The sequence below is a fragment of the Candoia aspera genome, chromosome 1 (genome assembly GCF_035149785.1).
Source record: "Candoia aspera isolate rCanAsp1 chromosome 1, rCanAsp1.hap2, whole genome shotgun sequence".
Lineage (NCBI taxonomy): Eukaryota > Metazoa > Chordata > Lepidosauria > Squamata > Boidae > Candoia > Candoia aspera.
The window spans coordinates 61778699-61805471 of NC_086153.1; the positions used below are offsets into that span (position 1 = coordinate 61778699).

At 38.0% G+C, this 26773-nt stretch overlaps 1 protein-coding gene across 2 annotated transcripts in view; it reads left to right on the top strand.

Moving 5' to 3' along the window:
* The window catches only part of MDGA1 (MAM domain containing glycosylphosphatidylinositol anchor 1), a 278861-nt gene that overhangs the window by 183103 nt on the left and 68985 nt on the right, over window positions 1-26773 (top strand). For both annotated transcript variants that reach the window (XM_063304931.1, XM_063304922.1), the window contains exons 9-10: window positions 3620-3889; window positions 10373-10518. In XM_063304931.1, the coding sequence (XP_063161001.1) occupies window positions 3620-3889; window positions 10373-10518 (416 nt within the window). The remainder of the gene's footprint in view (window positions 1-3619; window positions 3890-10372; window positions 10519-26773) is intronic.

Sequence of the window (26773 nt, forward strand, 5' to 3'; positions counted from 1 at the left end):
TAAAGGTTTTTTTCAAATTTTTCTCATTATCTTCTAAAAGTTTATCCACTGAAATCTGTATCCTTTCTGAGATATTAGTTATAAAAATGCATTTCAGTCCATTTTTCAAAGGACTCTTTAAGACAAGAAAAAGTTATAGCCAGGTTAGCCATTTTAACTCTCTTCTTCCTGGTCCTTCAGTTCCCTCTAATGTCCATTTTCAACCTTCATCAAGCCTCAGTCTCTAATATGGGTTTAATTCCATTTAGTCATTTCCCACAAGTATATTATTTAATTATATATTTGTTTTTCAAATCTTACAGCAAAAATAACCAATATTCCAAATCTTTCTGGTTTCCCAATCCGTTTAAAACTTTCTTAAATCAAAATCCTTTTGTTTTTTTGCTTTTTGCCAATTGTATATTATTTTAAATTCTTAAGTCTGTTTAAAATTACTTAAATCCAAAGAAGAAGGTAAAATTCACCAGGTGTCAAATTAAGCTCACTGTTTTGAAGGTCTCTAATATCCATGAAGTGGTTAAACATTTGACCATTTCTGAATGTGATTAGAAAGTGAGTTTGGCTGGCTTAGTGTCCTTATTAAAGGCTCCACCACTGTTGAGAGCAAAAATGTCATCTCCTTCAGCTCCTGGCACTCAAACCCATGGGAGACCACTGTTTTATGGTCTCCTCACAAGGAGCTGCCATTCAGAGCACTCTTGGGCAATCTCCCATTCTCTCCTATGGAGAGATTCTAAGGACCAGTCTACTTGCCAGTTGTCAAGTAGTCAAAGCAGTTGTCATTTCTTCTTGATCTTGGAGATGTCTTCAGTCAGCCATGACTCACACCGGAAGCCTAAAAATGCCTCCTATTTGGTAGCTCTCCTACAACTTGCAAAGTGGGCAATTAGGCATTAGTATTTGGTGAGATTTTTCCTTTGCCTGCAGCACAAAGGAAAAATAGATTTCCAAGTGGGTTTTAGAACTTAATCGCATTCCAGTTAACCTTATGTTTGGAGCAACTTTTCTGTTGAAGAATAAATCCCAGATCTGCTAATCTCTGTAAGGTGAAAAATTGAAAGGTTTATGGAACAATAATATCTGTCTACTTGAAATTTCCAGCCTTTCTTTTCTGGTCCTTTGCTTTTTTACCTCATGCTGTGTAGTATTTTTACTGAAGTAGACATAGTTTATGAGTGTATATTATTATCTGGTGCAAACCTTTACCTCCTGCTCTAGCAAGGATAATGTGAATTCTCACAAACTATTTAGTGCCCAAAACAAAACTGAGTAGGCCATGAAACTTCAGGCCATCCGTCAATTTCTTCTTGAAGAACAAGTGAAGTATTATTTGTGTTATTGCAAAATTATTTTGGTGCTGAAGCTAATTACTTTGACCTCTGTTTTTGGAACTAGCAAAATATGAAGGCATCCAAGAAAGCATTGCTTGAGGTATTGGCTGATGCTCTGGCATCTCTTCCCCCTGTCCCCCATTTTTCATAGTTTCTCATATCATGTATGCTGGTTTTGTGGTTTAATTCTTAAAGTTTAGAAAGGAAGCATATGACATCTGCATAGTCAAACACTAACATGCAGGACAGTATATTTGAGGTACACTGTTCAAGCAGCATGATATGAATATTATACACATTATTTGGATTATTTGTGCAAAACACAGAGAAGCAAGGCATTGGGCAGATTTTTGATGGGTGTGTGCTTTATCTCCACACCCACAAATATCAGTTAGGAGGTCTTTGTATCTGATTGTTTCCCACTGAGTTGTCAAGATTCTCATTTGGATTGCTTATACTGCAGCAAAAAAAAAATGCAGCACTAAAAAGGGGGGCAAAAAATGTCCTAAAATTGGCACATGCTTATTCAAAATATAAATGCAAGTTTAGCAATAATGACTATAATTAAGTAAATCTGCCATGTAGTTGGCCTATAAATTCAGGGGAGGCCACCAGAAACGGAAATGGGAAGCTTATCTGATATTTTTAAGATGGGTTAATATTTAGAGAGGCAGAGCAAATTCCCCAATACTTCTCTGGCTATATTGCAGGCCTAAAAAACAATGTGCCTTACCATAAAGTTGCATGATAGGCAATTTCAGGGAAGGTCCTGCTGCCCCTTTTCTGAAGGATCAACTGGATGTGGATCAGATAACCATCCAATAAAGGCTATTCCTAAATCAAGAGTTGTGTTCTGAAAACAGAATACATAGCCACCTTAATGTTCACTTTAAGTTTGTATTTTTCTCTGTTTCTTTAAGGCTTCTGTGCCTTTCAAAGCCCTTTGCTTTGTTGATATGAGCTGGAAATAATACTAATCTCCATGCTATGAACAGGTCTCATAGGCTGATTCTTGACTATGAAACTTCTGAAAGCCACAAGCCATCAGTCCTTGGGGTGGAGGGAGTTGGTATGAGGCCTATCTGGTGTACTGGATTTAGGCCCATAAACCAGAGGTTCCCAGTCTGCACCACAGCCAGTGAAATAGAACAAACTTTATAGAGTATTGTGTAATGCTTCAGGGGCCCTCTGGGTCTATAGGCCCCCCTGGGATCATGTTTTAAATTAGTCTCCCCAGATCTGACGTTCTCCACATTGGTCAGGACTGCTTATGGGTATTTCTAGGGATTACAGTCTTGATGTATCTGCAGGAGACCAGACTGGGAAGGCTACTTTAATTAATCCCTGCCTTGGAAGGCTCATCTGCTGAACCCCCAACCATGAGCAATGATTTTAAGTTGTCAATTTGTCAGGCCAGCCCTTTGTTCTACTGTTTCAGTTGCTGATGTAAGAGAGTCATATACAAAGATGAAGAACCTGGAAGTCAAATCCCTTAAAAGTGGCTCCTCTTTTTCCAACATTCCAAAGCAGGTTTTGAGGATGGAATTGATTTTCACTTTTTCACTGCTTTTGATTAATCATTGTTGTGGGAAGGGAATCTTCAGCAAAGGTACCTGTTTGTTGAATGCAGTCTCTAAGGAGCTGGCCATCTCAAATCATAGGGCAAGGCAAGCTTAATCATAGGCTGGCTTTAATTCATTCTTCTTCTGTGTTAAAGCCCTGCAGCTGTGAACCTTTATAAACTTGTAAACTAGGTATGCTCAGTCCAGTGCTATGTGCCAGAGGAAATCCATACCTCCAAGAGTGCATGCTTAATAATTTCAGCATCTATTTTCTTCTTTAGATGGACTGTTAAATAAAATTGAGGAATTACTCCTCTAGTATAGCAGATACAAACACAGCTCAGTGCTGTAGGAAACACTAGTAACCATCAGTATCTTTCAGATATCTGTGTTTATTATTTTGTTCTTTCTATCCATCCTTCCAATAAGATTGTCTGGGGCAATCTTATTGACTGAAACAAGGTTCTTCACATAGCAATTTATTTAGGTATCAGATACATTATTTAGAAACAGGGTAACTTTCATACATTTATAGATTTACACTCAAGTTTTCATTTCCTATCTGAAGACCCAGGTGGCAGTTAATAACATGAAATGGAACATGAGTTAAAGAAAAGTTCATGTATGGCGAGAAGTTTTGTATTAATATATTTTCTATTTTGTCCACAGTATAATCTGCCATGAACTCACTGAATAAGACATGCTTCTTTTTTCTTTGGCCTCTAGTCTCTCCTGTCGTGGAGCCCATCTTCCAGGACATTCGGCAAGCCATGGGACGTAGTGTAACCCTTCGCTGCACCATGTTAAAGGGAAGCCCTATGAAAGTGGCTACAGCTGTCTGGAGATTTAATGGTAGTCTTCTAACAGTGCCTCCAACAGAGCAGCAAGACTATTCAGAATATAAAGTGGACAGTGTAAGCCGGGAGACTAGTGGCAACTATGAATGTAGCATCTCCAATGATGTTGGGGTGGCAGTTTGCAAATTCCAGGTATCAGGTAAGTCTTACAAAGAACATCTATCCTTTTTTTTTCCTTCCTGTTTAGTGGATACTAGTATGATTAGAATTGGCTAATAACTGGTAGATGAATTAGATGGAAAATTTGCCCATGATGAGACTCTGCTTCTCTAGTAAAAACGGAGAGCCTGTTTTTACCAACTCCCCATTTGCTGAGCAGTCCTGGAGCAGCAGAAAGATAGTGCTGGGGCAGAAAGGGGACTCTTCTTCCTAGCAGGAATCTCCATTGGATCACCAGCTTTTCTGCAGACAGAAAGAGCCATTCCATTTATGAAAGGGCAAAGCTGGATCTAATACCTAGGTGATAAAATGAGGCACAGAAATTGGTTCCTGTGCGAGGTGCCAGTACTCATACTTTCTTGCACCAGCCTCTAATGCATATAACTGTTCACTAAGGAATACGCCAGGATTAGTTCCTATATTACATTTTGCTATCTTGTCTTTTAAGTTTGGAAGCCTGAGGGCAATCTCTGTTTTTTAATTGATACAGTTGATGAATAAAAAATAGTCTTATGCCACAATGCAGCATGTAATTAAATATGATCTGGCCATTTGAAGATGGAAAGTTTAACTCTTATGTATCATTGTTGTTTCCATGACATCTGTGCTTTGGGGATCCAAAATATGGATAGATGGACACACCATTCTTTGACCCTTATATTCTGTTTTCCTGCAAAACTGTCTCAGAAAACAATTGGCTGGAGGTCAGATATACCCTTTGGACTGCCCTCGTTCTTTTCGGCTCTTTGTACTGATAGACTTTGGCATCTCTCAGCCATACAATCCTTTAATTGAGTCCACCCCTTGCAATCAATATGAAGTACTTCAGTCAGCATTTTCCAGTTACTATGAAAATGCTAGGTGACTATTTTATACCTTATCACATCAAAGAAAGCCCTTCCACACTTGAGATATTAGGATTGTCTCAAAAAACAAAAAAACTGCACCTCTGCACCTTTAAACAGAAGTCTTTGTGAAATTAATATAGATATGTACCAGTTCCTTCATCTCCCAGTGGTTGGCCATAGCTGCTTGTGTGTAACTACCATTCTTTCAAAACCTATATTAATATTTTCCACTCTGTATATAGCAAAGTTCATGGGTGTAGATTCAGAGACAGAGTCCAGCAATTATTTGATTCTTCTGGTGTCATCAAATAGCTTCAAAATGCTCCTTGGGTGACTTATATGAGCAAGAAGAAATTATAAAGGATCCAGTGAACTTTATTATTATATCACCAGAGATGGAGTCTTCCGTCTTGGGAATCAATTAATTATAAAAATGGGTATAAGATAATGATTATGGTCTGTTCTGATTTTATTTCTAAATTTGTTATGAAACTTGACTTAACAGTCAATACAAGTTGAATAAGCAACAATTAGTCTCCAAGGTGGCTCTGAATTTCTGGCATACACAAAAATGTAAGTCGATAAAAATAATAAGAAAAGGGGGTTCAGAAGTAAACATCAATATTACCATTCTGAGTTAATAAAAATAAACATGGAATCATTTCCATTTAATTAGAGCAGAAAAGAATGGCTGAGCTTGTAATTGGGGTGGGTAAAGAGGAATGGAAAAGAAGAGCACTTTGGGAATAAGGAATGCCTGTGAAATTTATTGCCTGTCTTTGAATATTTTCCCATTGTATGGTTTTTATGATTTTAAATTGGCCAAATGCTAGCATATGGGTAGGGTCTTCTGTAGAAAGATTTTGCTTTGGAAATAAACAGTGGGGTTTGGGACCACAGTGTCTTCCTTGTGAATCAATAACAAGGGGGTAACTTTAAATATGGGTAGTCAACCTTCAGGGTACAAAAGGCTCTCAGCTCCACAGTGTGGCCTCCCAGCATCCACAATTGCACTGCCAACATTCTGCAGCAAAATAGTTGATTTGGGGTGTTGCATTTTTTTTTTATGTTTACCCCCCTCCCAAAAAAGTGTGGCAATGGGAGTAAACCATTCTCACTTCCACCTTAACTACCCCAACCCCTCCAAGATTGCATGAAATCAATTTACAGGGGAGCTTGGAGAGATGAAGTGGGAGAGGAGACACTTAGAGTACCTCTGGAGGGCAACACAGAGCAAATCCAACTGAGCACCATCTAGAGCTGCTATTAAGGCCCATCTCAAGGTGATAAAGATAAAGGGTAAAGGGTCAAAACATAATTACTTTTCTGCCTTTATTCAGTGGCCTTCAATACCATGGTATCCTTCTGGACTCACTCCAGGGCTTAGGAGTTTAAGCCATAACTGGTTCTCTCCTTCCTCCTAGGTCAGTTCCAGTCAGTGTTCATGAGGGGGACAGCCCTGCCCTGAGGCTTCTCTTGTGTGGGGTGCCTCAGGGCTTGACTTTCTCCCCACTCCTGTTTAATATCAACATGAAGCTGCTAGGTGAGGTAATTGAACAGCACAGCGTGAGGTATCATCAATATGCTGAAGATACTCAGCTGTATATCTCCATCCCTGGCCAGCCAAGTGATGCTGTGGAGGTGCTGTCTGGTTCCTGGAGGCTGTGGAGGTCTGGATGGAGAAGAAAAGGGTTCAGCTCAACCCTAGCAAGACAGAGTGGCTTTGGGTTTAAAGCCTACTAGATCTTGGATTTTTCATCTTTAGTTCTGAAAGGTGTTACACTGCCCCAGACAGACACAGTGTGCAATTTGAGAGTCCTCTTGGACTCATGGCTCCTGTTTAAAGAACAGGTGGCCAGCTGTGGCTAGGGGGCCTGTTCAAAGCTTCATATTGTGCACCAGTTGCACCTTTCCTGGATCAGGAGGTATTGTGCACAGTCACTTATGCTTAGGTCACCTCCCAAATGGATTACTACAATGCACTCTATGTGGGCCTGTCCTTGAAGAACATCTGGAAGCTTCAATTGGTTCAGAATGCAGTGATATGGACAATTATGGGTATGTCTCATAATGCCCAAGTTAACACCTTTGCTTTGTGAGCTGTACTGGCTCCCAATTTGCTTTCAGATGTAGTTCAAGGTGCTGGTTACTAACTATAAAGCCCTACATGGCATGGGGCCATGGTACTTGAGGGACCACCTTACTCCCATTGTTTCTCCCATTAAGTCAGGCACGAGGGGCATACTCTGGGTCCCATCAATCACAGATTGTCATCTAATGGGACCCAGGAGTATCTTTTCCATACTTATCTCAACCCATTCAAGATTAGGTTTGTCCTGACTTTTGGTCACCTTTGGAAAATCTTGAAGACCTGCCTAGCTGTTTTCCTGGGCATGGGGGGTCAGGAATGTAACTGAGCCCACACTGTGTATGGTGTCTTCAGCAGCCAATTGGTGTTTTAGTTGGGTGTGAAATCTATTTTTTAATATTGTATTTATAGTGTACTTACAATCTTTAATAGCTGCCTGGAATCACTGCATTTGTGTATTATTATTATTATTATTATTACTATTTTGCTGTCAAAGTTTGATAACATGATTATTTCAGGACATTCACGGAAGGATTAAGGGACTTCTCTATTTTTGAACAAAAAAGCAGCCCATGGTTTTAAAAATTTGCATATCTCTACATAAAAGCCTTCAGATCTGGACATTAGTATAACTTTTTTTCTGGGTTCTCAGCTCTGAGTTTATTAAATTTAATTTTGCCTATATTGCTGAAGTTTGTTCATTGAAGCAGGAATAATATAATTAAATCTACTTTTGTTGTTTTCCCTAAAATCAGGGGATTGTAAATAACTTTCATTGAATTATGGAATTGTGGAGTTGAAGAAGTAATTTAAACAATCAAATCCTCCCTCTATTCAGTGCAGGAATCCAAATTAAAGCATCTCTAGCAGATGGTTGTCAAATCTCTTCCTGAACATATCCAGGAAGGGGGAGGAGCTACTGTTTTCCTTAGTAATTGGTTCTTTTGTTGAATGGCTCTTTACTTTTAAGAAAATATTCATAAATACAACTGGACTTCACCTTCCAATAAAGAGTACTATGTATTGTGTACTCTAAGACAATTGAGAAAAAATGTGACTTTCTTCTGTGTGATACCCCATACTCTCAGTCTCTCCTTGTAAGACATAGTTTCTAGTTCACTGATCATATTTGTTGCTCTTCTCTGAAACTGTTTCAGGATCTCTAAATTTTGTTAAAGTGAAATGCCAGAACCACAAATGGTAATTGATATGGGGACTGACCAATGCATATTATGGTGGAACTTCTACTGTATTTCCCTTGATCTAGGAACTGTACTTCCGTTAAAGTAGCCTTAAATTGCATTTATTTTATTAAGAATCATTTCACATTGCTAACTCACATTCTGTGACCAATTACTATGCCAAGATCTTTTTCCTAAGTAAAGAAATCGTGTCTATTAAATTAAATTCCATTATTTTTCAGCCCACTTCTCCAACCTATGTAGATCTTTCTGAATTTGACTTCTCATCTCTAGAGAGCTATCCTATCCAATTTTGTGTCTGCAAAAAAATTGATAAGCATTCCCTTCTCTTCATTCAAGTCATTAGTCAAATTGTTGATGAATATCAGGCCAAGGACTGAATCATGTGGTACCCCACTCGATACCTCACTCAAGAGCATTTTCTAAGTATAGATTTCAATCCAGCTGTGGATCTACCTAATGTCATCCCGCCCATATACTTAATACCTTACTAACCAGAATGTCATGCAATAATTTCTCAGATGCTTTGCTGGAGTCAAGATATATTACATCTACAGGATTCCCACAACCTATTAAGGAAGTTGCCTGATCAAAAAATAAGATTTGCTGAATATTGCAAGAATTGTTTTTTACAAATCCTTGCTGTATTCTGGTAATTACTGCATCATTTTCAAAGTGCTCGTTGATTAATCTTATACGAACTGCTCTACAATCTTCCCAGATTTTGATGTCTAACTGGTTTGTAGTTTGCTGGATCATCTCTTTTTCTCTTTTAAAGATGGAGATGTTTGATCTCTAGTCATCTGGTACTTCACCATTTCTTTAAGAATCTCAAACATAGTGCATATGGGTTTGACCAGTCCATCAACTTGTTCCTTCAGCACCTTAGCTGCATTGGAGTATTGGAGATTTAATCTCATTCAAAATAAAGAGGTATTTTCTTACCATGTTTATATCTGTCTCAGTTTGAGACCTGCCCCTTCATCCTGCTCTTCACAATTTCCTGGTGGAACACATTTTTTTGTTGTTGTTGGAAGAGATTAAAAACCAAAATAGGAATCAAAATAGGAATTGTGTACTTCTACCATTTTTTTTCTCTTTTTGATTTTGCTGCCTTCAGATGGTACCTCCATTTTTACTTTTTATTTTGCATGTGTCTGAAAAAGACCTTTTTGTTGTTCTTAGCATCCTTCTCTAACTTCTTTACCAATCCAGTTTACCTGTAAGTGCTCTTCCTTGATGTCCTGCCCTTTTTGTATGTATACTTTTTTATTTTCAGATCTTCACTAATTTTTAGAAAGACACATTGCCTATGTCATTTTATGTGGCAAGTTGTCCACTGATGCATAAGGCATTCCAAAATTCAGTGGCAATTTTGCATAGAGCTTTAAAACAGGAATACTTACTTTGCATGAGTGAAACCAATTCACACTTCACATGCAAGCTGTTTTCCAATGTTTGCATCCTGTAGTTTCCTAGCATATACATCTCCCATATACTTACTGACATGCTTCTGACCTGAAATACTATAGCATTCATTAGGAACCAAGCAACTGATGATTCATTAAAAAAAATCCTCTGTAATGTAATATGTAAACAAATATTTAAAAGTGGAAATATGGGATAGTTTTCATTTTATTCTGCCATGTAGTATATTTCCTTTTTTTGTCCAGCTGCCTTTGGAGTTGTACTTATGCACTGAGCAAAGAAAATAACTATTGACAATGAAGGGAAACTGCCTCTTCTTCTGGAATCATCTACATTCTCCCAAGTACTATTGACTACCTTTCCCTTCAATGGATGTTTCCTTTTCCATCCCTGCTATTTTTTCCCAAATGAAATCCAATTCTTCTCTTTTGGTTATCTTAATTGCTAGGGAATAAATTTGTTGTGTCACAAAGAGCAATATTTGTGCTACGCCATAATAGAAACCAGTAACTGATAATCGGCAGTTATTACATTGTTTTTCTCATCTCAGAGCCTGTTAACAAGTAGAAGCAAAATCAAAGCTCGTTTAGCTGTAGATCTGAATGCACAGCTTTTATTAGGCTTTATTAGGATCAATGAATTCTACTATCCAAATTCCCAGAAGTAGCAGATAGTGGAAATGAAGATAATAATGTGGTTTATAAATATATAAAAAGAAAATAAATAGTTATTCAGTAAGATTAGCTGTCCATGACTTTCATACTCAAAGCTCTTGATGAGTTGCAGGCATGGATTCTTATGGATCACACTGACTTATTTTATAACAACTTTCCTCCCTGTTTTGTTCTTTCCCTTCTTTCTTTTCCCCTCCTCTCCTTCCCTTTTCCACTTCTCAGGTAAAGCTTACAACCCAGAATTTTACTATGATACCCCCAATCCTACAAGGAAGCAATCCAAAAACTACTCCTATGTCTTGCAGTGGACACAGAAGGAACCTGATGCTGTTGATCCCATTCTTAGTTACCGTCTAGATGTCCGTCAGGTAAGACCTACAATAGCAGCTTAAGCAAAGAAATTTAGCTACTACTGTAGACAGCTTCTAGCCAATGGCTGCAGAGTTAAAACAAGAATATTTTTTCTACCTACCTAGATTTGAATTTGCTATTTGCAAAGCAGGTTAGAACAGAAGGCATGATACTTCTTTTCCCATTTTATACAGCTGAGAAATCTGTTGTATCAGATACCCTTTAATTATAAATTCTTATGCATAAACAATTGAGAGCTAAGAAAGTCTGTTCACTCCCCTTGGGATTCTCAGGCTCTCTGTTTCCACTAAGGCTGTAACAAGAACAAAAACTTGTAATCATTAGTATTTTTTGTAGATTTCATAGGCCAATGATTTAGATGGGTGGAATTTCAGATTCTTTCCTTTGAACCAACAGAGGTCTGCAAACTGAAGGGCACTGCAGGCTCAAACTGCAAGGGAAATTCATTGACTGTTCATGTTGTTCACAGGCCTTCTCCAAGCTGTTATAATAATAATATTGGAATATTATTAAATCCTTCTGGAGAAAGGTTAGGGACAGAAGAGTAATACTGCATGAAACAGAATCATAAAGGGCACAACCAGGAGGAGGAAAATAATATTTGATCTGCTAGACTATTGAAAGCTATTTATATGTGTATACATATATGTGTATGAGTGAGTGTGTTTCTGTTTTCTCAGCAAAGAGCTGTGAATCAGACATACAATCAAAATCCTAAATATCTCAGCTACAATTTCTATAATTTAGTTAAACCAAGATTATGAAATCATTTTGGGGAACCGTATGCCAGTAGTGACTCTGTGTGGGTAGAATAAGCAATGTGGAGGGCCAGTTTGAAAAAGGGATGGGACCACAGATTCTCTTCATTTTAAAATCCTCTTTTTCCTTTTTTTCTAATTGTTCTTTTAAGATCTCCTGTTTTGTTTCTTCTTCTGAGACCCTCTTTGCTTTATCCCACACAAAGGGTAAGGGTATCTTTGTACTTTGTAGAAAAGGACAATCTACTTTTTTGAGCACTACTATTAAGGAAAAAACAATCACATCTTTGAAAGATCTTACCTGGCTCTAGGCTGTGGATTGCCTGTCCTGAGTGATGCTGAAGTTTGTAAAGTTCATATATCTGCTTACCTTAAAAACACCTGAGAATTAAATTCTAAGAAATCAGGCATAATTGCTATGATGAGAGCCAAAATCTGTGGCTGTATATTCTATATGCTGTTCTTCCATTCACATAATATTCCTTGATCCAGCAAAGACCTTGTTGATCAAAGAAGAAAGCAATATACCCTGATTTCTTCCTTCCTCGTACAACTTCTGCATCCCCCAATCTATTCTAAAGAATTAGGCTTGTTCCAAAACAAGCTGCTGTGTGGGGAATGTGTTGGAGAGCACTGCAGAAGAAAATGAATTTTAAAAAAAGCCTTCTATTCAGGGAAACATTCACTAGTTCATTGGGCTTTCTTTAAACAGAATGGTAGAATCAGATATAGACCTTTACCAACAAAGCAGATAAACATGGAACATAATGGAATATACCTGTTTTTTTCAGCATTTAGATCTATGTTCCTCTGGTGACCCATGGGACTCATTGGCAAAATAAGCTTTTCATAATTACCCATTGTCTTTTGGAAAACAGTGGTGTCCACAGCAAACCACAATAATGCCAAAATGATGACAGACTGTATGTTGACATCATCACGGAAATGATGCCATCACATATTTGCATTCGAGTATTGGACACAAGTGTATAAGTCACAGAACTTGTATGATGATGTCATCACCCACAATGATGTTTTATTGTTTGCTGTCATTGCCTTTTCCTGTGGATGCCAATGTTGGGAAGGAGAAAAGGTATTATTTCTGACTACAGATGGCATTGTTCTTGAATGGTTATTGGAATTGTAGTTGCTACTTCTGAGGGTCATTTTAGCCATTTTGGAGTTTAGAGTATTTGCTATGCTTGGCAATTACTGTTTTAATTGCTGGAGATCTGAGATGATTCCGTGCTTAAAAGTTACTCCTTTTGGCTAGATAAATTGCTTCTGCGCACAGAGAAAATCTTTTGTAATTCCTAGTTCTTTTAAGCAACTGTGGTTAGGAATTATATTGACTAATGTTCATAAGAGACCAAATGCTTAATTCAATTACTGGTCCAGCCAAAGATGAAACTAAAGATTAATGCCACCATCCTGGAACCTTAAATTCATCAGTGAAATAATTCCCAAATAATCTCCAATTTATTTGTGGGAGTTACTATGGCTTATCCTTTAACATGTACTGAACTGTGGAGTGTGTTTAATTTTGTCCATATCTGGCCTTTGTTCTGGCTAAACCAAGAGAGGATATAATTTGACATTTTATTTTAAATTAGGAAACTCATTCTTGCTAATTCACTTTTACTTTATAAATCCATATTTGGTGGCTGTTAGTAGAAAGCAATGATTTTCATTAAAATGTTTGCTAGCTATCAAATTCATGTAATTGATATTACCTGTGTTAGGCTGTTTGAAATGATTTTACTGTACAATTCACATCTACTGACTTACTTTTAATGCTTATTCTGCTATGGCTATTAATTTTTTAAGAATCTTGCTATTTAAACTAATGTAAAACTGTTTATGGTTTGAAGTCAATCTGGGCTATTTAGGAAACAGGTTTTAGACCAAACTCTAAACCAATAACGTGAATTAGCAGGACATGAAGCTCCAAAGTAACCATGCAACATTTTTCCAGCTGCTATATATAGGTATACTATGGATGGGTGAATATGTCACTTTTGTTTTCCCTCAGTTTGCCATGTTCCTGATATTCTGAGTTCTTCAACATCTGTTTCAAATGTGTTCTCCCCCACCCACACACCTTGCATTTTTCTCCACGTTTCTCTTAACATACCCATTTCTCTCTGCACTTTTTCTAATGTGCAAATATGTCACAAGCAATTTTCTACCCATACAATCAGTTCTTGCAGGAAAGTTTACCTAACAATCATGTCTGTGTGTGTTATCCTTCATAAACTTATTTTTGTGAACATTCTTTTAGTTGCACACTGTGTTTTGACAGGAATGTATCTTCTACTACAAGTTAATCTGGGAGGTGTAAATTTGGTAAGTTTATACTGTATACAAATTTGGACTGGACAAATTTCATTTCCATCTGTAGAAAGCATAATGGAGCTGAAGTATGCATGGACAGTACCAGTGCAGAAATATACAGTAATACCTAGTGTGTTCTATAGATATAAATATAACATTTCTACTATTTCTATAGTAGAAATAATCAGTACACTGTAAAAGATGATGATCATAAAGATTTAAGTTCCCCAATTTGATTTTGTAACACTGAATTTGAACTTCACAATATGAAACAATATAATTCTATTCAGAGCTTTCTAGACCATAATAGTCATACAGGATCTTTTTATTGCCATTTTTCTTCTTTATTAGGGATAATACACACTTCACTAAAGTGATGTGCAAAGATGAAGATTTTAAGGTTGATGCTTTTAAAGTTGCTGAAGCACATTGTGACAGGTAATAGGGTAGTCTGAGCTTGGAAGTAAAAGATTATTTACTTTCAATATAGAGGACAGAACAATTTCAAAATATCTGACACCTCAATTCTCTGGGTCACACAGAATATCTTCTGTCATGCCATTCTTTGTGATGGCTTACTCTCTAGGGAAGTGTCTGCCTCTGTATTACTTTCTCATACAGCGTAGAGCACATTGTCAGTGCTTAACAAATAATAACAATTTTACCAACACAGTACCACAAGGGAGCTTCTTATAATGAAGGTGCTTTGTCTGAGAGCAGCTTTGCTATATGCTGAGCTTTGCCACTGTAATTTCCAACTAACCATGTGCAAAGTTACAGGCAGATTTTGTCCTAAGTGGGGCACTTGGATGTAGAACTTCAGATGGATGAAGTGCCATGCCTCAACTCAGATGCTGTTTAAAGGGAGTCTGAATATGGATTTAGTAAGGTGAGAGGGGTCACCTAAAATAACTTGTAATAACCCTTGATATGAATCTCTCACCATAGCTATTTCCTTGTTGGGACCCCACTTTTTGATACCTCTGTGCACAGGATTTTACTGGAATGTTTCAAAATCTTAAATTTGGCACTTGGAAGCTCACTTTGTATACTAGATCTCAGAGTATACTTCATATTAGTTACATGGCTTGGCCTTTTTACATACATAAAAGAGAGGGTACAGTTGATACCTGGACCACTACAATTAGGCTGGGAAGTTTAATGTCCTGTTGGATGATTTTATTTTGAAAATCCTCTCCATCCACATGGGAGTTACAAATATGAGAGAACTCTCCACTGGCACCAATAGGTTAGTTTTTTCCTATTCGTTTACTGCCAAGTGAGAAAGATTTTCTGAAATCAAGTGGGGTGGGGTGGGGATAAATGGCCAAATTTACATGTGACCATTGAAATCTGGATTGAGATTGATTGATTGATTGATTGATTGATTGCTATAAGACAAACGAAAAGAAGACAATTGCATGCTATGAAATAATGTGGGGTTTGATTGTGAAGAACCAGTTTGCTCATGTTGTCCATTGACCTTTTAACAAGGCTTGCTTGTGTGTGTTTTATCCAGATTCAGCCCCACTTTCTATGCAAAAACCTTGTAGAAAAGAAACTGCCTCACACTTGCACTGAGCTTATAGTTTGCTTAGACTTGTTTTACTGCATAAACTACAATTGGCTGGGTTCAGGCAACATAAGCCGTTATCATGGTTTACAGATCATAATGGCTAGTTTCATACAGTATTCTAAATCAAAACCAACCAAACTATACTAGATATGGCCTCAACCAAGATATTATGGTTCCTGTCTAGTTTCAGGAATATTCTGCTTCATCGGTTTTCACTAGTAGTTATGCCTGCTTTTATACTTCACTGGAACAGCTTCTTCAGAGAGAGACTGGCTTGAAGGTGAGTTTTACAAGGTAACTGTACAGTTGGTGTTACTCAAACACCTTCAGAAGCCTCTCTCTTTCACCACACACTATTAATTGAAGGTAAAGAACATTCCCAGTGAATGCCCTGCAGCACCCAGCTTCTTATTCTTTGTGTATCATAGCCGAATGTTGACCATGCTTGTCCAATTATGAAAACTTATGATTTTCAGCTACTGGATGGTTGTTGGTTTTGTTTTGTTTTGCCACTTGATAGATCCAGCAATATCCATAGGTGTTCCCTCAACACAAAAAAGACCTTGCAGGGCTTTATGATTCTGAATATCCCACAGTTAAACAAGCCTTGCTTAAAATCAATTTGTTTGTGTGTGGTTTTTTGGTTAAAGAATGAATACATTTTAAAAGTACTTGTACAAATATATGTCTCATACAGTGTTCCCTGACTGTATGATGCCTTTTTGTTGATCTCCTTAAAAAACGAAATGGAAGATGGATGGAAATGTATCAAAAGGAAGGACTGCAGGCAAGGCACTGTTTCAGTTATGAGGGACTAGGCAAAATCACTGCATAGTCAATGAGAGAAAGCTCATCTGTGATCTGAGGTTGTAAGAAGAAAAGGCGACAAAGGTATTGGTGCAGAAGGTGTCTTTAATCTCGGCTCTGCCCATTGAAAAGCTGGGAACTCTTGAAATTTCCCATATAGACTTAAAACTATGATAGAACCATGTGTGCATTTTCATGGTGCATCTCCCCAAATGAAAAAGAAACAAAACCTCTGTTTTACCTAATCCAAGATGAGCCTTGGATGCTCCACAGGCTGGAGCATAGACTGAATGTCTCCTTTTTTATTTCATTTAGAAAAGTCTCCATACTAGGCCCACTTGCTGAACCAAGATCGCATATCAGATTAATTCCTACCAGACACCTAGTGTTTCTTTAATGAGAGAAATGCTTGAGTGATTGTGGGAGCTGGAGGGAGGCAAGAGATTTCATTTTGTTTTGCAATTCCTTTCCTTCCATATCGGAGAAACATTCCCTGCAGTCTACCAAACAGGTCTTGGGTCTAGAGTTGACTGCTGTTCACCTCATCAGACAGCCAGAGTAGTGCTAATGAGCCCTAAGGCAGTGGGGAGCTGGGCTCTCCAGGCAGAAAGAAAGCTAATGGACCAGTTAAGACTTGCATGGGACAAGGTGTTTACAGAGATTACTGATGAAAATTAGAACAGAGGCTGGATGGTCTTCTGATGGCCCATGAAATACCTGATATTTATCATTTAATGCTGGTCACAGTTTAGCAGATTTTTACTTGCTATGTTTGATCTATGCATAAAGCAAAATGCTATTAATGGATTTTTAATAGCATAGGATCTGTTTTCTAAGAGTGCACATAAATTTCTATACAGTATTGAAATGTTTCCATATATTTACACTGTTCTGTCAAAAAAAGAGTTATTTGAATGATTCAATACTGCTCCTGCATGTTGATGTCTGGTTCTCACAGCCTTGCTAGTATGCTCTACTTATTTCCAATCCTGTAAATACTATTACTTTTATAAGAATCAAGTAGGAAACATGTCCAACTGTGTGATACATCAGTATGAAAACATAGCCATGAATGACAAAGAAACATATTTTGAAAATGTAACTTATCACTGTAGTCAGTGAGGATGATTTTTCATTTTACTTATGCATGCAATGAGCCTTGGTTTGACTTCATTGGACATTCTGTGATCTTCCTGTTTGCCTGAAAATTAACCTAATAGGTGAACCAATTGTAGTATGTAAATATGCGTGTGTATCAAACATGCTTTCTGATGCACTTTGCACTTGAATGGATAAATTCTTGGTGAAAAGATACATTATTAATAGGTGCATGTTGTTCTGAACAAAAACATTGCTCCTCATCACTGATTTCTTTTCAGGATTTGCTTTTAAAGACTGAAAGTAATCACCCACTCAGAATGAAGGTAATGTTTCCTACATTTGCTCTACTTGCCTTCCATGGTACCAGCATACAGTCCAATCTGATTATCTGTGTATTACTGTAAAGTGACTCATTGACTTGATAATCCTAGACTGGCAACTATCTTCTTGTACTGTAGGAAATATCGCTCATACTTTTAATTGACAAAACATACATCGAATTAGATGAGTTGTTTTCCCTCTGTTCTAATTCATATGAAATATGAAACTTCTCATACTGAGAGCCAGTGCATTATAGTGGTTAAGTTGTTGGATTGGGACTAGAAAGAACTAAGATAAGCATACTTGGATGACTGTGGGCCAGTCGCTCGCTCTCAGCCCTATCTCACAGGTTCAGTACTGAGGGAATGCTATGAGCTCCCAGAGGAAAGGTGGGGTATAAATCTAAGAAATAAAGAAATAATTAATCTATTTTATATTTGAACATGAACAGCTGTTTTTATCAAGTCATATCTATGGGCAGTCTGTATCAGTGTTTTCTATGCAATTGGTGTCTCTCCACAGTTTCTGGCAGGAATTTCTTTCTGTACCTCCTAGAAATTTAAGAGATTGAACCTGAGACTTTTTCCATGCAGTACAAGAAGTCTGTTTTCTAGTAACTTTTTCCTCCAAATGTGACAATGAATGAACCTATACAAAAGTCCAACGTAGCACAGCATGTGCAAGTGTCCACATGTATCCTGATTATAGATATCTGCTGCTAGCTGCGATGATGACAATAAATAATAATAAGTGCAAGGGTGATATCACAATGCAAGCCCTCCCTTTTCATACCAGTGTCCCAATGTAGGAAGCAATGATGTAAGTTACCAGGTTTGCCTTATAAAGTCATGATGTACATCTGTCATTTATTATTTGCCCCTTTCCCCCCATGGATGCGTATGATCCTAATCTTTTATTCTTTTATACATTCCTGTCCATTGTGGTCTGTTCTAGATGCTGATGAAATTGTACTGTTGTGTTCTACTAGAATCCATGTACATGGTTAACAAACGACTTTCTTATCAGAAGACAGCCAGGAAGTTGAGGGTGGGGCAATTAAGAGAAGAGAGAGGTAATGGACAATAGGAAAATGGAAGGAAGGGGGAAGGAAAGGATAGGAAAGGAAATATCCAGTGTAGGTAAAAGAAAAGAAAGACGCTTGTCCTTGTGACCAATGAAACAATTATTCTGTAAACAGTCATGGAAGAGTTTTCTTGATATATTTCTTTAAACAGAAACAATGTATTTAGTATTATTTTTCAAACTGAGAGAGAAGATGACATCTATATAAGCTCAATCCTCAGTATAACACCAAATAAACTCAGTTTTGTTCATTTATTTATTTAGTGTTGAAAATATGAACCATACCTTCATCCAAAGGGTCATGGAAAAAGTCAGCAAAACTGAAAATACTAAAATACTACTTTAAAAACCCTAAATTCTAAATATAACCAATTTTTAACATGAAATAATCCATTGCAGCATTAGAAGTGCATTGGATTTTTTAAAATGTAGTAATTATTTTAAAATTAGCCAAAAATGATTTTATTCTGGCAGTGAAAAGAATACAGCCTTGGTGCTAGACATGGTACCATGAGAAACAGAGGAAAGTGCTTCCATTAATTGGAATGTGTGATCAAACTGATAGGGGGAAAAGGAACTGTTGTTGCAAACGTAACCGCCAGAGAAATTAGATCCAAGTTGCACTTCTTAAAAGAAGCAGCCTCTTCAATGTTGGCCACTTGTAAATGGGCTGTAAGAATAAACTTGGGAGACAGAAGGAAGAGCCGCAGCCTAGATAATGGTCCAAAAAGAGAAACCTGTGTCCAAAGCAGGAATGGGGGTAGAGAAGGCATCTCAGAATTGACCCTCCCTATTCCTCTGGAGGGGAGGGGGGAAGCATTTTCAGACTTGCAAGATTCTGTTACTCTAGCCTTACAATAAATATGGTAACGATAGGACTCACGGCTTTGGTCCTGGTCCTGACTACCTTGGGAAGTGGGCTGGCACCACTTCACTATGAAAGCTACAAAAAACTCCATGCATTTGTTTAGATACTTTGGTTCTCTTTGGAAATGCTCCTGCTGGGTTAATAAATGCATAGATAACTATGGCATTCAAACACATCCTCCAAGGCTGTAGCTATTTATTTTCAGTAACAGTTTCTGCAACCATAGCAAACTTTTCAGCCATTGCAATTGAAATAATTGTCCTTATGAACATGCAGCTTGATACGTGAAGAATTCAGATCACATCTAATGACTATGTCAATGTTTAATTGGAGACAATTGTAGCACAACCTGTAATTTGCAGTGCACTATATATTTAGCCTGGAGAAGAGAAGATTAAAGAGGGATGTGATAGTTGCCTTCAGATGTCTAAGGCTGCTGTACTGAAATAGCCCTGCCCAGTTCTTTATTGTTCCAGAGAGCAAAAATAAAACAAATGTGTAGAAATTTCTGGGAAGTAGATCTCTGCTAAACATTAACTACCTAATGATAAGAGCCACTTGAAAGTAGGACAAACTGCTTCAGGAACTGACAGAATCTTCATCACTAAAGGGTTGTAAGCAAAAGCTGAATGGATGTCTCAGTGACGTTGCAGTTTCATCCTGCTTTGCAAATGCTAAATTGAACAGATTGTTGAGCTGGATGACTTCCAAGATCCCAACCACCTCAATAATTCCATGGATCCAAACACTAATACTTCTAAACCTGGGAAGTGGGAATTCGTGAAGAGAAGCTTCAGAAATAGTGAAGAAGGAGCAGCCCATACAAGGTGGACATGTCCTACCACAACACAGGATGCAAACCTGACTTTTTTCCCCTCCTCCCAGGTTAAAGCACCACTTTGAGAAAGATGTGTCTTTGCTAACTTGGTCCATACAGGTGAACTTGTGGAAAGGCCCAGAGAGCAACAAAGTCATGTGTTAAGAACGGGGCTTCTGCTTAGATGATCAGATCAGCCTCAAAAGTAGAAGGTACACTGAATTGTTAAGGAGATATTATTTTTACATGCAGGGATAGAGCAAGAATTACTATAAACTGGGGAGGGGGGAACCTCCCACAATGTGTGTCTGTGTGTGCACATCTACCTCAAGTAAGAGCATTTGGCTTTCTTGGCAAGAAAATGAACACAGCAACCATTTTTCTCCCATCTGTTTCCCTCCCCCTTCTGCCATCCAATGCAGACCTTGCTTTATGCAAAAACACTAAGAAAATTGCTAGACCTAAGACAATGGGTCTCTCTTTCATTCTCTCTCTCCTATCCTATCCTATCCTATCCTATCCTATCCTATCCTATCCTATCCTATCCTATCCTATCCTATCCTATCCTATCCTATCCTATCCTATCCTATCCTATCCCTTTTGGCCTGTGGGCAATAAAAAACAACCGTTTCCAAAGGACAGAGTGAATTTACTTTGGAAACAAATAGGTTAACTTTTTGTCAGCTCAATGGGATTACAAGCTGTCTATACAACTCCATGGTCACCAAGGAAACCACACCACATAGGCCTGTTAGGACAGTCCAGTGTCCATGGCAGAGTTATTTTGAGGCTCAGCGCTTGCACTTGTATGTAGCTAGACTTTACTGGCAGCTGCCTGGGATTTTCATAGGTTTGGGGGCCAGAGGTTACTGCTGCATTCCTCTAATCTGACCTGTGCAGAAGAGGACAGCTGGAATTTTTCCCAGTTATTTATTTATCACAAGCTATATATTTGCTTGAAGTTAGTTTTTTTTTTTGAATAGCTCATGCTATAAGAGCTCATATAAGAGTAAGCAGTCCCAAAGGTTGCTGATAGCTAACATGCTGGCAGATATACAAAGAAAATGAAAAACACATGAAAGAGCAGGCAGCATGGTACTTGCAGGTAACTTCCTTGATGCCTTCTAGATTCCCTGCTCCAGATTTCTTTCTGAGATGGTTTTATTGTTTTCAAAAAAGGGGAAGCTGGCACACCACAAAATGAACACTGTTTTCCAGCATTTTTATTTACAAGAATGCCCCTAGACCTACATAAGCACTTTTATAATATTTTATTTTCATGCATTGTTGAGAAATGTGTCCATCTAACCCACTGTTTCTCAACCTTGGCAACTTTAAGATATGTGGACATGGCTGGCTGGGTAATTCTGGGAGTTGAAGTCCACACAAAGTTGCCGAGGTTGAGAAACATTCATCTAACCTGAAAAAGACAATGGATAAAAGCTGGGTGACAACAAACATTCCAAGGGACTGGAGAAAAGGTTGGGAGCAACATTAGGAGTTTTGTCTTCTGTTAGAATAGCTTCATTGATAACAGCAGCCATTTTGCATATGTGGGATACTGTTCGCTCTTTGAGACAGGCAAGGTCAGAAAACAGAAGTCACTAGGAGCTTGGAATGAACTTTAATGCAGATAGGGTATTGTAACTGAATCTTGAAAGCCTGTAAAATCCCCTCTGTACATCAGCTTATACCTAACAGAATCAAGGCAGAGTTGTTTTGAGTTTCTTTCTCATGCTTTCCTCTTTCCCAGGACTCAGATATCTTTTCAATAGTGACTCTGCATTCCCACCCCCTTCACTGAGTGACACCGACATTCCTTCACAAATTCTCCCCCGTAGCAGCCATTTTCTCAGAGGGCTCTCAGAATCCCAATGTGTTTATCTGTTCAAAAATATCCTTAGGAAACAAGGTGATTTTTAAAAAAAATCTAGAAAACTTGATTGAATTATCTCGTTTCCTAAAGACATTTTTGGCTTATCTAAAGCTGCAAACAGATATGCCCTAGTCGAGGCATAATGCTAAATCCAGCATTAGATAAATAAGTCTAGGCAAAGCCTTGTGTGTTCTGCTATCACCTCTCATCCATTAGTGTAGTGCAAATGAAAAACTAGGACTATGAAAATCTAGACAAGCACTAATTAGAATCAAAGAGTTAGAGGTTTTCTGTTTCTCTTGAGTGGTGATAAAAGGTACCCCCCCCCCTTACACACGTAAGCTGCATTCACTACCAAACCTATGAGATGTGTGCCCCCCCCCAATACATATGAACTGCTGAAAGTGCCCTTGTAAGAAAACATTCACAGAAAGCTGAATTGATCCTGAATAGTGACAGGGAGAAGACTCAGTCAGGAACCAGTGGCCTAGTAAAAGAAATTGTTTCTATTCACCAACCATTTCTCAAAGATAGTATGGTGTGCATGCTGACTTAGTAGGAAGGAATAAATAATAAGGTCACACAGATGGGTTTATCTAAAATATTCTGACATCACACTGTAATTTCCACTGTGTCTGTCTTTTCCTTTGTTTTGCCTTTGCCTTTGCCTTTCTTTGCCTTGCAGTGCAGTGGGCCAAAGGCATAAAAGCCCTGGTTCTGCTTTTGCTCATGGCCACTCAGCACAGATTCAAAACTTTGCTGGGGTCCAATATACAGTATACTGTATTGTTCTTGTATGCATGCAAATACAGGTAGGTCTTGCTTAATGACCATTCATTTAGTGACTGTCCAGAGTTATGACGGTGCTGAAAAAAACAACTTAAGACCGTCACAGCGTCCCCACGGTCACATGATTGCAATTTGGGCACTTGGCAACCATCATGCATTTACGATGGTTGCAGTGTCCTGCGGACAAGTCACCATTTTCAACCTTCCCAGCCAGCTTCTGATAAGCAAAATCACTTAATGACTATGTGGTTCACTTAATGACCATGTGGTTCACTTAACTGTGATGATTCACTTAACAGCTGCCACAAAACTGGTCGCACAATCAGGTCTGGATTTGCTTAATGACCACATTGCTTAGCGACCTAAATTCCAGTCCCAATTGTGGTCATTAAGTGAGGACCACCTGTAAAATAATGTATCTTCAAAGAGATTTGGTTGCTTTAGGCGAACCAGGTTTTGACTACAACACTTAATCTTTGGAGCCCGGCTCTTCTAGCCCTAAATAATTTCTTTATTTAAACTAACTAGTTTTTCATGATGTTTCAATCAAGAATTGTAGTTAGCTCAAATCAAGTCAAATAATGGTTTTTGGACTTAACTTGTTTGAACATATGTAATGCCAAATTAGAAATACAGAGTTCTTATTTTTTCAAAATAAAATTTGTTTTGTACTGTTTCTGCACAAAAGTCTGCACAAAATTATGCTTAAAATGTCATGCATGGTTCTCCCAATATATGCATTTTGATGTATTTTCTCTATCATCATGTAGTTTTATTTTTTTTACTGATTGTTTTCTTTCACATTTGTAATATATTCATTCCTGTATGCTTTTTAAAATTGGCAAACTATACCACAACATTTGGGAAAATGTAAATATCGATTTATAAAGGCATTTAGATTCAAGAAATGCAAATTAGGGACGTTTGCGTTAAAATACAAACTAACCATATTTATCCACCATTGCCATGACAAAATATGATAAAAGGGGAAAGCAGATCTTTCTAGTCACTCCAACACCAGAAATGCAGAGAGGTGGATGAGAACAGAAGGCTCAAGATCAGAGAAATCCACAGTGTGTGTGTGTGAAGGGTGGGCTAATGATGAAAGCAACTTCATGCCACAAGGTCTGCCCCTTTTGTATGTGTACCATGACACTGTGAGCTTGTATGAAAGAGGCAGATCTTGTATTGCTATGACAAGATGGTGCTTTCATCATTTTGATGAAAGCTTTCAATCCGGCAGACAGTTCTGATTAGGATGGAAGAAACAGTGTATTTCTGCTGGGATTAAGTGCAAGTGGAGATGTAGCCTCACTCACAGCAGCTTGAGAAGAGTAAAATTTTAAGCAGAGTAGGGGGCCTTGCTTTTTCCTCCTCTTTTCCTCAGATTCTTCACACCCAATATTTTCTTCCCTGCTACAAATGGTTTTATGTTGTTATTCCCAGTAACAGAAAGCGCTGACCAAGATTCCAGCTTCACTGTCTTCCACACTTTGGATCCAGTCAAAACATACTTAAAAACTACTGTACTGAATCTGTTACATCCTACTGACTGCCACCTATGATTTTCTGGGAACTTATGCTTTATATAGTTTTTCTTAACATACTGTACTGATATTTGGGGGGGAGGGCTCTTAATTTAGTTCTTAATACCCAAGCAAGTACCTTTTATCAATATGCTATTGTTAACATCTTATTTCTTTTTAATGTGCTTTTATTTTCTTTTTAGTATCTTAAGGATTGCACTTAAACTCTGTTAACACCCTTCACTTATCTATTTTATATTTTCCTTTGGTTCTTAATTTCCTTGGTACTTTATAATTTTAGATTTGTACAAAACATTAGTCAATGACCATAATAAAGTTGAATTCAAACCTGAACTACATCTTACTGATTTCCAAAGACCATGACTTTATTTTTTTTATTTTTTTTATTTTCTATCCAGCCTTTATTATTTTTATAAATACTGTAACTCAAGGCAGCGAACATACCAAATACTCCTTCCTCCTCCTATTTTCCCCACAACAGCAACCCTGTGAGGTGGGTTGGGCTGAGAGAGAGTGACTGGACCAAGGTCACCCAGCCGGCTGTCATGCCTAAAGTGGGACTAGAACTCATAGACTCCTGGTTTCTAGCCCATTGCCTAACAATAGTTAAGTTATTCCCAATTAGTCTGCATTTTTTTAAAAAGGGATGATTTAAAGAGAGAGAGAGATGAAGGATGGAGGACTATTTGAGTAGTTTAGTAGCATCATTGTGTAACCTCAGTTTTAATTTTGCCATTGATAGCTTACATGTGTGTTTTACACCTTGTTAGCTTTTATCACAAATTTCTTTCAGATTTTTTTTTCCCTTTCAAAACAAAAGAAAGACAAACTTGAGTATAAGGATAAACACAAATGAATCTCAGGATTCTGGCTACAAAAATGAACACAGAAGCCATCTATAACGTAAGAAAGCAGTCAGGGACGGCTTTAAAAGCACTATGCCAATCCAAGCAGTTACTGTAATTTAGCTGGAACAGCAGAGCTACTGAATCAGCTTTCTGTGTTTTTCCAGGGCTGGGGGCTGGATAGAATAACCCATTGAAAAGAAGAAAAAAAAATGGTGCCCTTGTATTAAATTGCCCTCTTCCTCTCTACAAATTACACGGCCATTTACCTTCTGACTTGGCGGCCATTGCACAAAGCATTTTTTCATCCCTGTTTGTCATCATTGGCTACCACAGGCAGTTACAGAGGTTGCAGCCGTCCCCAATCCATCCAGCAGATGTATTGGACTGTCTTCAGGTGGCCTTTAGGCATGGTGGCTGCAGGACAGCTAAAGCCCAATGTATCAGGTAGATTCCAGATTGTAGAAGGGTGACTACACACACTCACATGGAAGTAAGTCTAGTTTGAACCCAGTGAAGTGTTTTTGTTTTGGGTTGGTTTAGTTGGTGGTTTTTGTTTTTGTTTTTCCTGATTTAATATATACAGAATTGGGCTGTAAGCTTTTCTAACAGGTTTGGATAGAGGAAGGTTATGACTTTTTCTGAGGGAAAATCCTTCCTTCCTTCCCACCTGTCTTCCCCCCCCCCCCCGCCTTTTATTACTTTCATTTTCTTTTCTTTGTTTCCTCTTTCCTGTTTCAGATACACACACAGGCAGAGAAGAGCAAAACATGTACTGACTCAAAGTCAGCGTAGCTGTAGCTCATAAAAGCTTATGCCCTTTTAATAAAATGTGTTAGTCTGAAAAGGTGTTACCAGTCCCCTCCTGATTTTTGGCTACCGTAGATTAACACGTTTCTCCTCCTACACTGACTAAAGGGTGTGTGTTAACATTTGAAATAGGTCCCTTAGCTAATTAATGTAGAAATAATAATAACTACAACAAAAGTAAAGAATAATAAAAAAAGAGGAACGCGTGTTATCTATCCTTGCGGCAGAAGAGGCTCCTTCTCCAGGGACTTTTCCTTTGTGGCAGAGTAAACCAACCAAGTGCCTTAAGGGAAAATGTGTTTGGAAGCTGTAATTTATTTCAAGAGCATGTTGCTGTATCAGAAGGAAGGAAATGCCTCTTCCAGTGCTAGGCAGGGGTGGATATTAGAAGGTCAAGGTACTAGAATTCTGAAGCTGCAAAGCTAATCAGGAGATATCTCTGAGCATTTGGGATCACTTCTTTTTAAGTGATATCCAATCTTTTAGTTCATTTTATTTTTAAAAAATTGGATTTATCATTTTCTCAAGTGAAGAGCCCAAGAGCAGCTTGCAATAAACTGGCATAAACAATAATAAAAGCCTTATTAAAAGAGACATAAAATTTCCTTCTGGGGTTTTCCCCTTTCTTTCATGGGAACATATTAACCCCCCCCCCCCAGGCGATCTGTTTTCAATTCCTAATATTTAAATGGTTCCAAGATGATAGAATTCTGTTATAA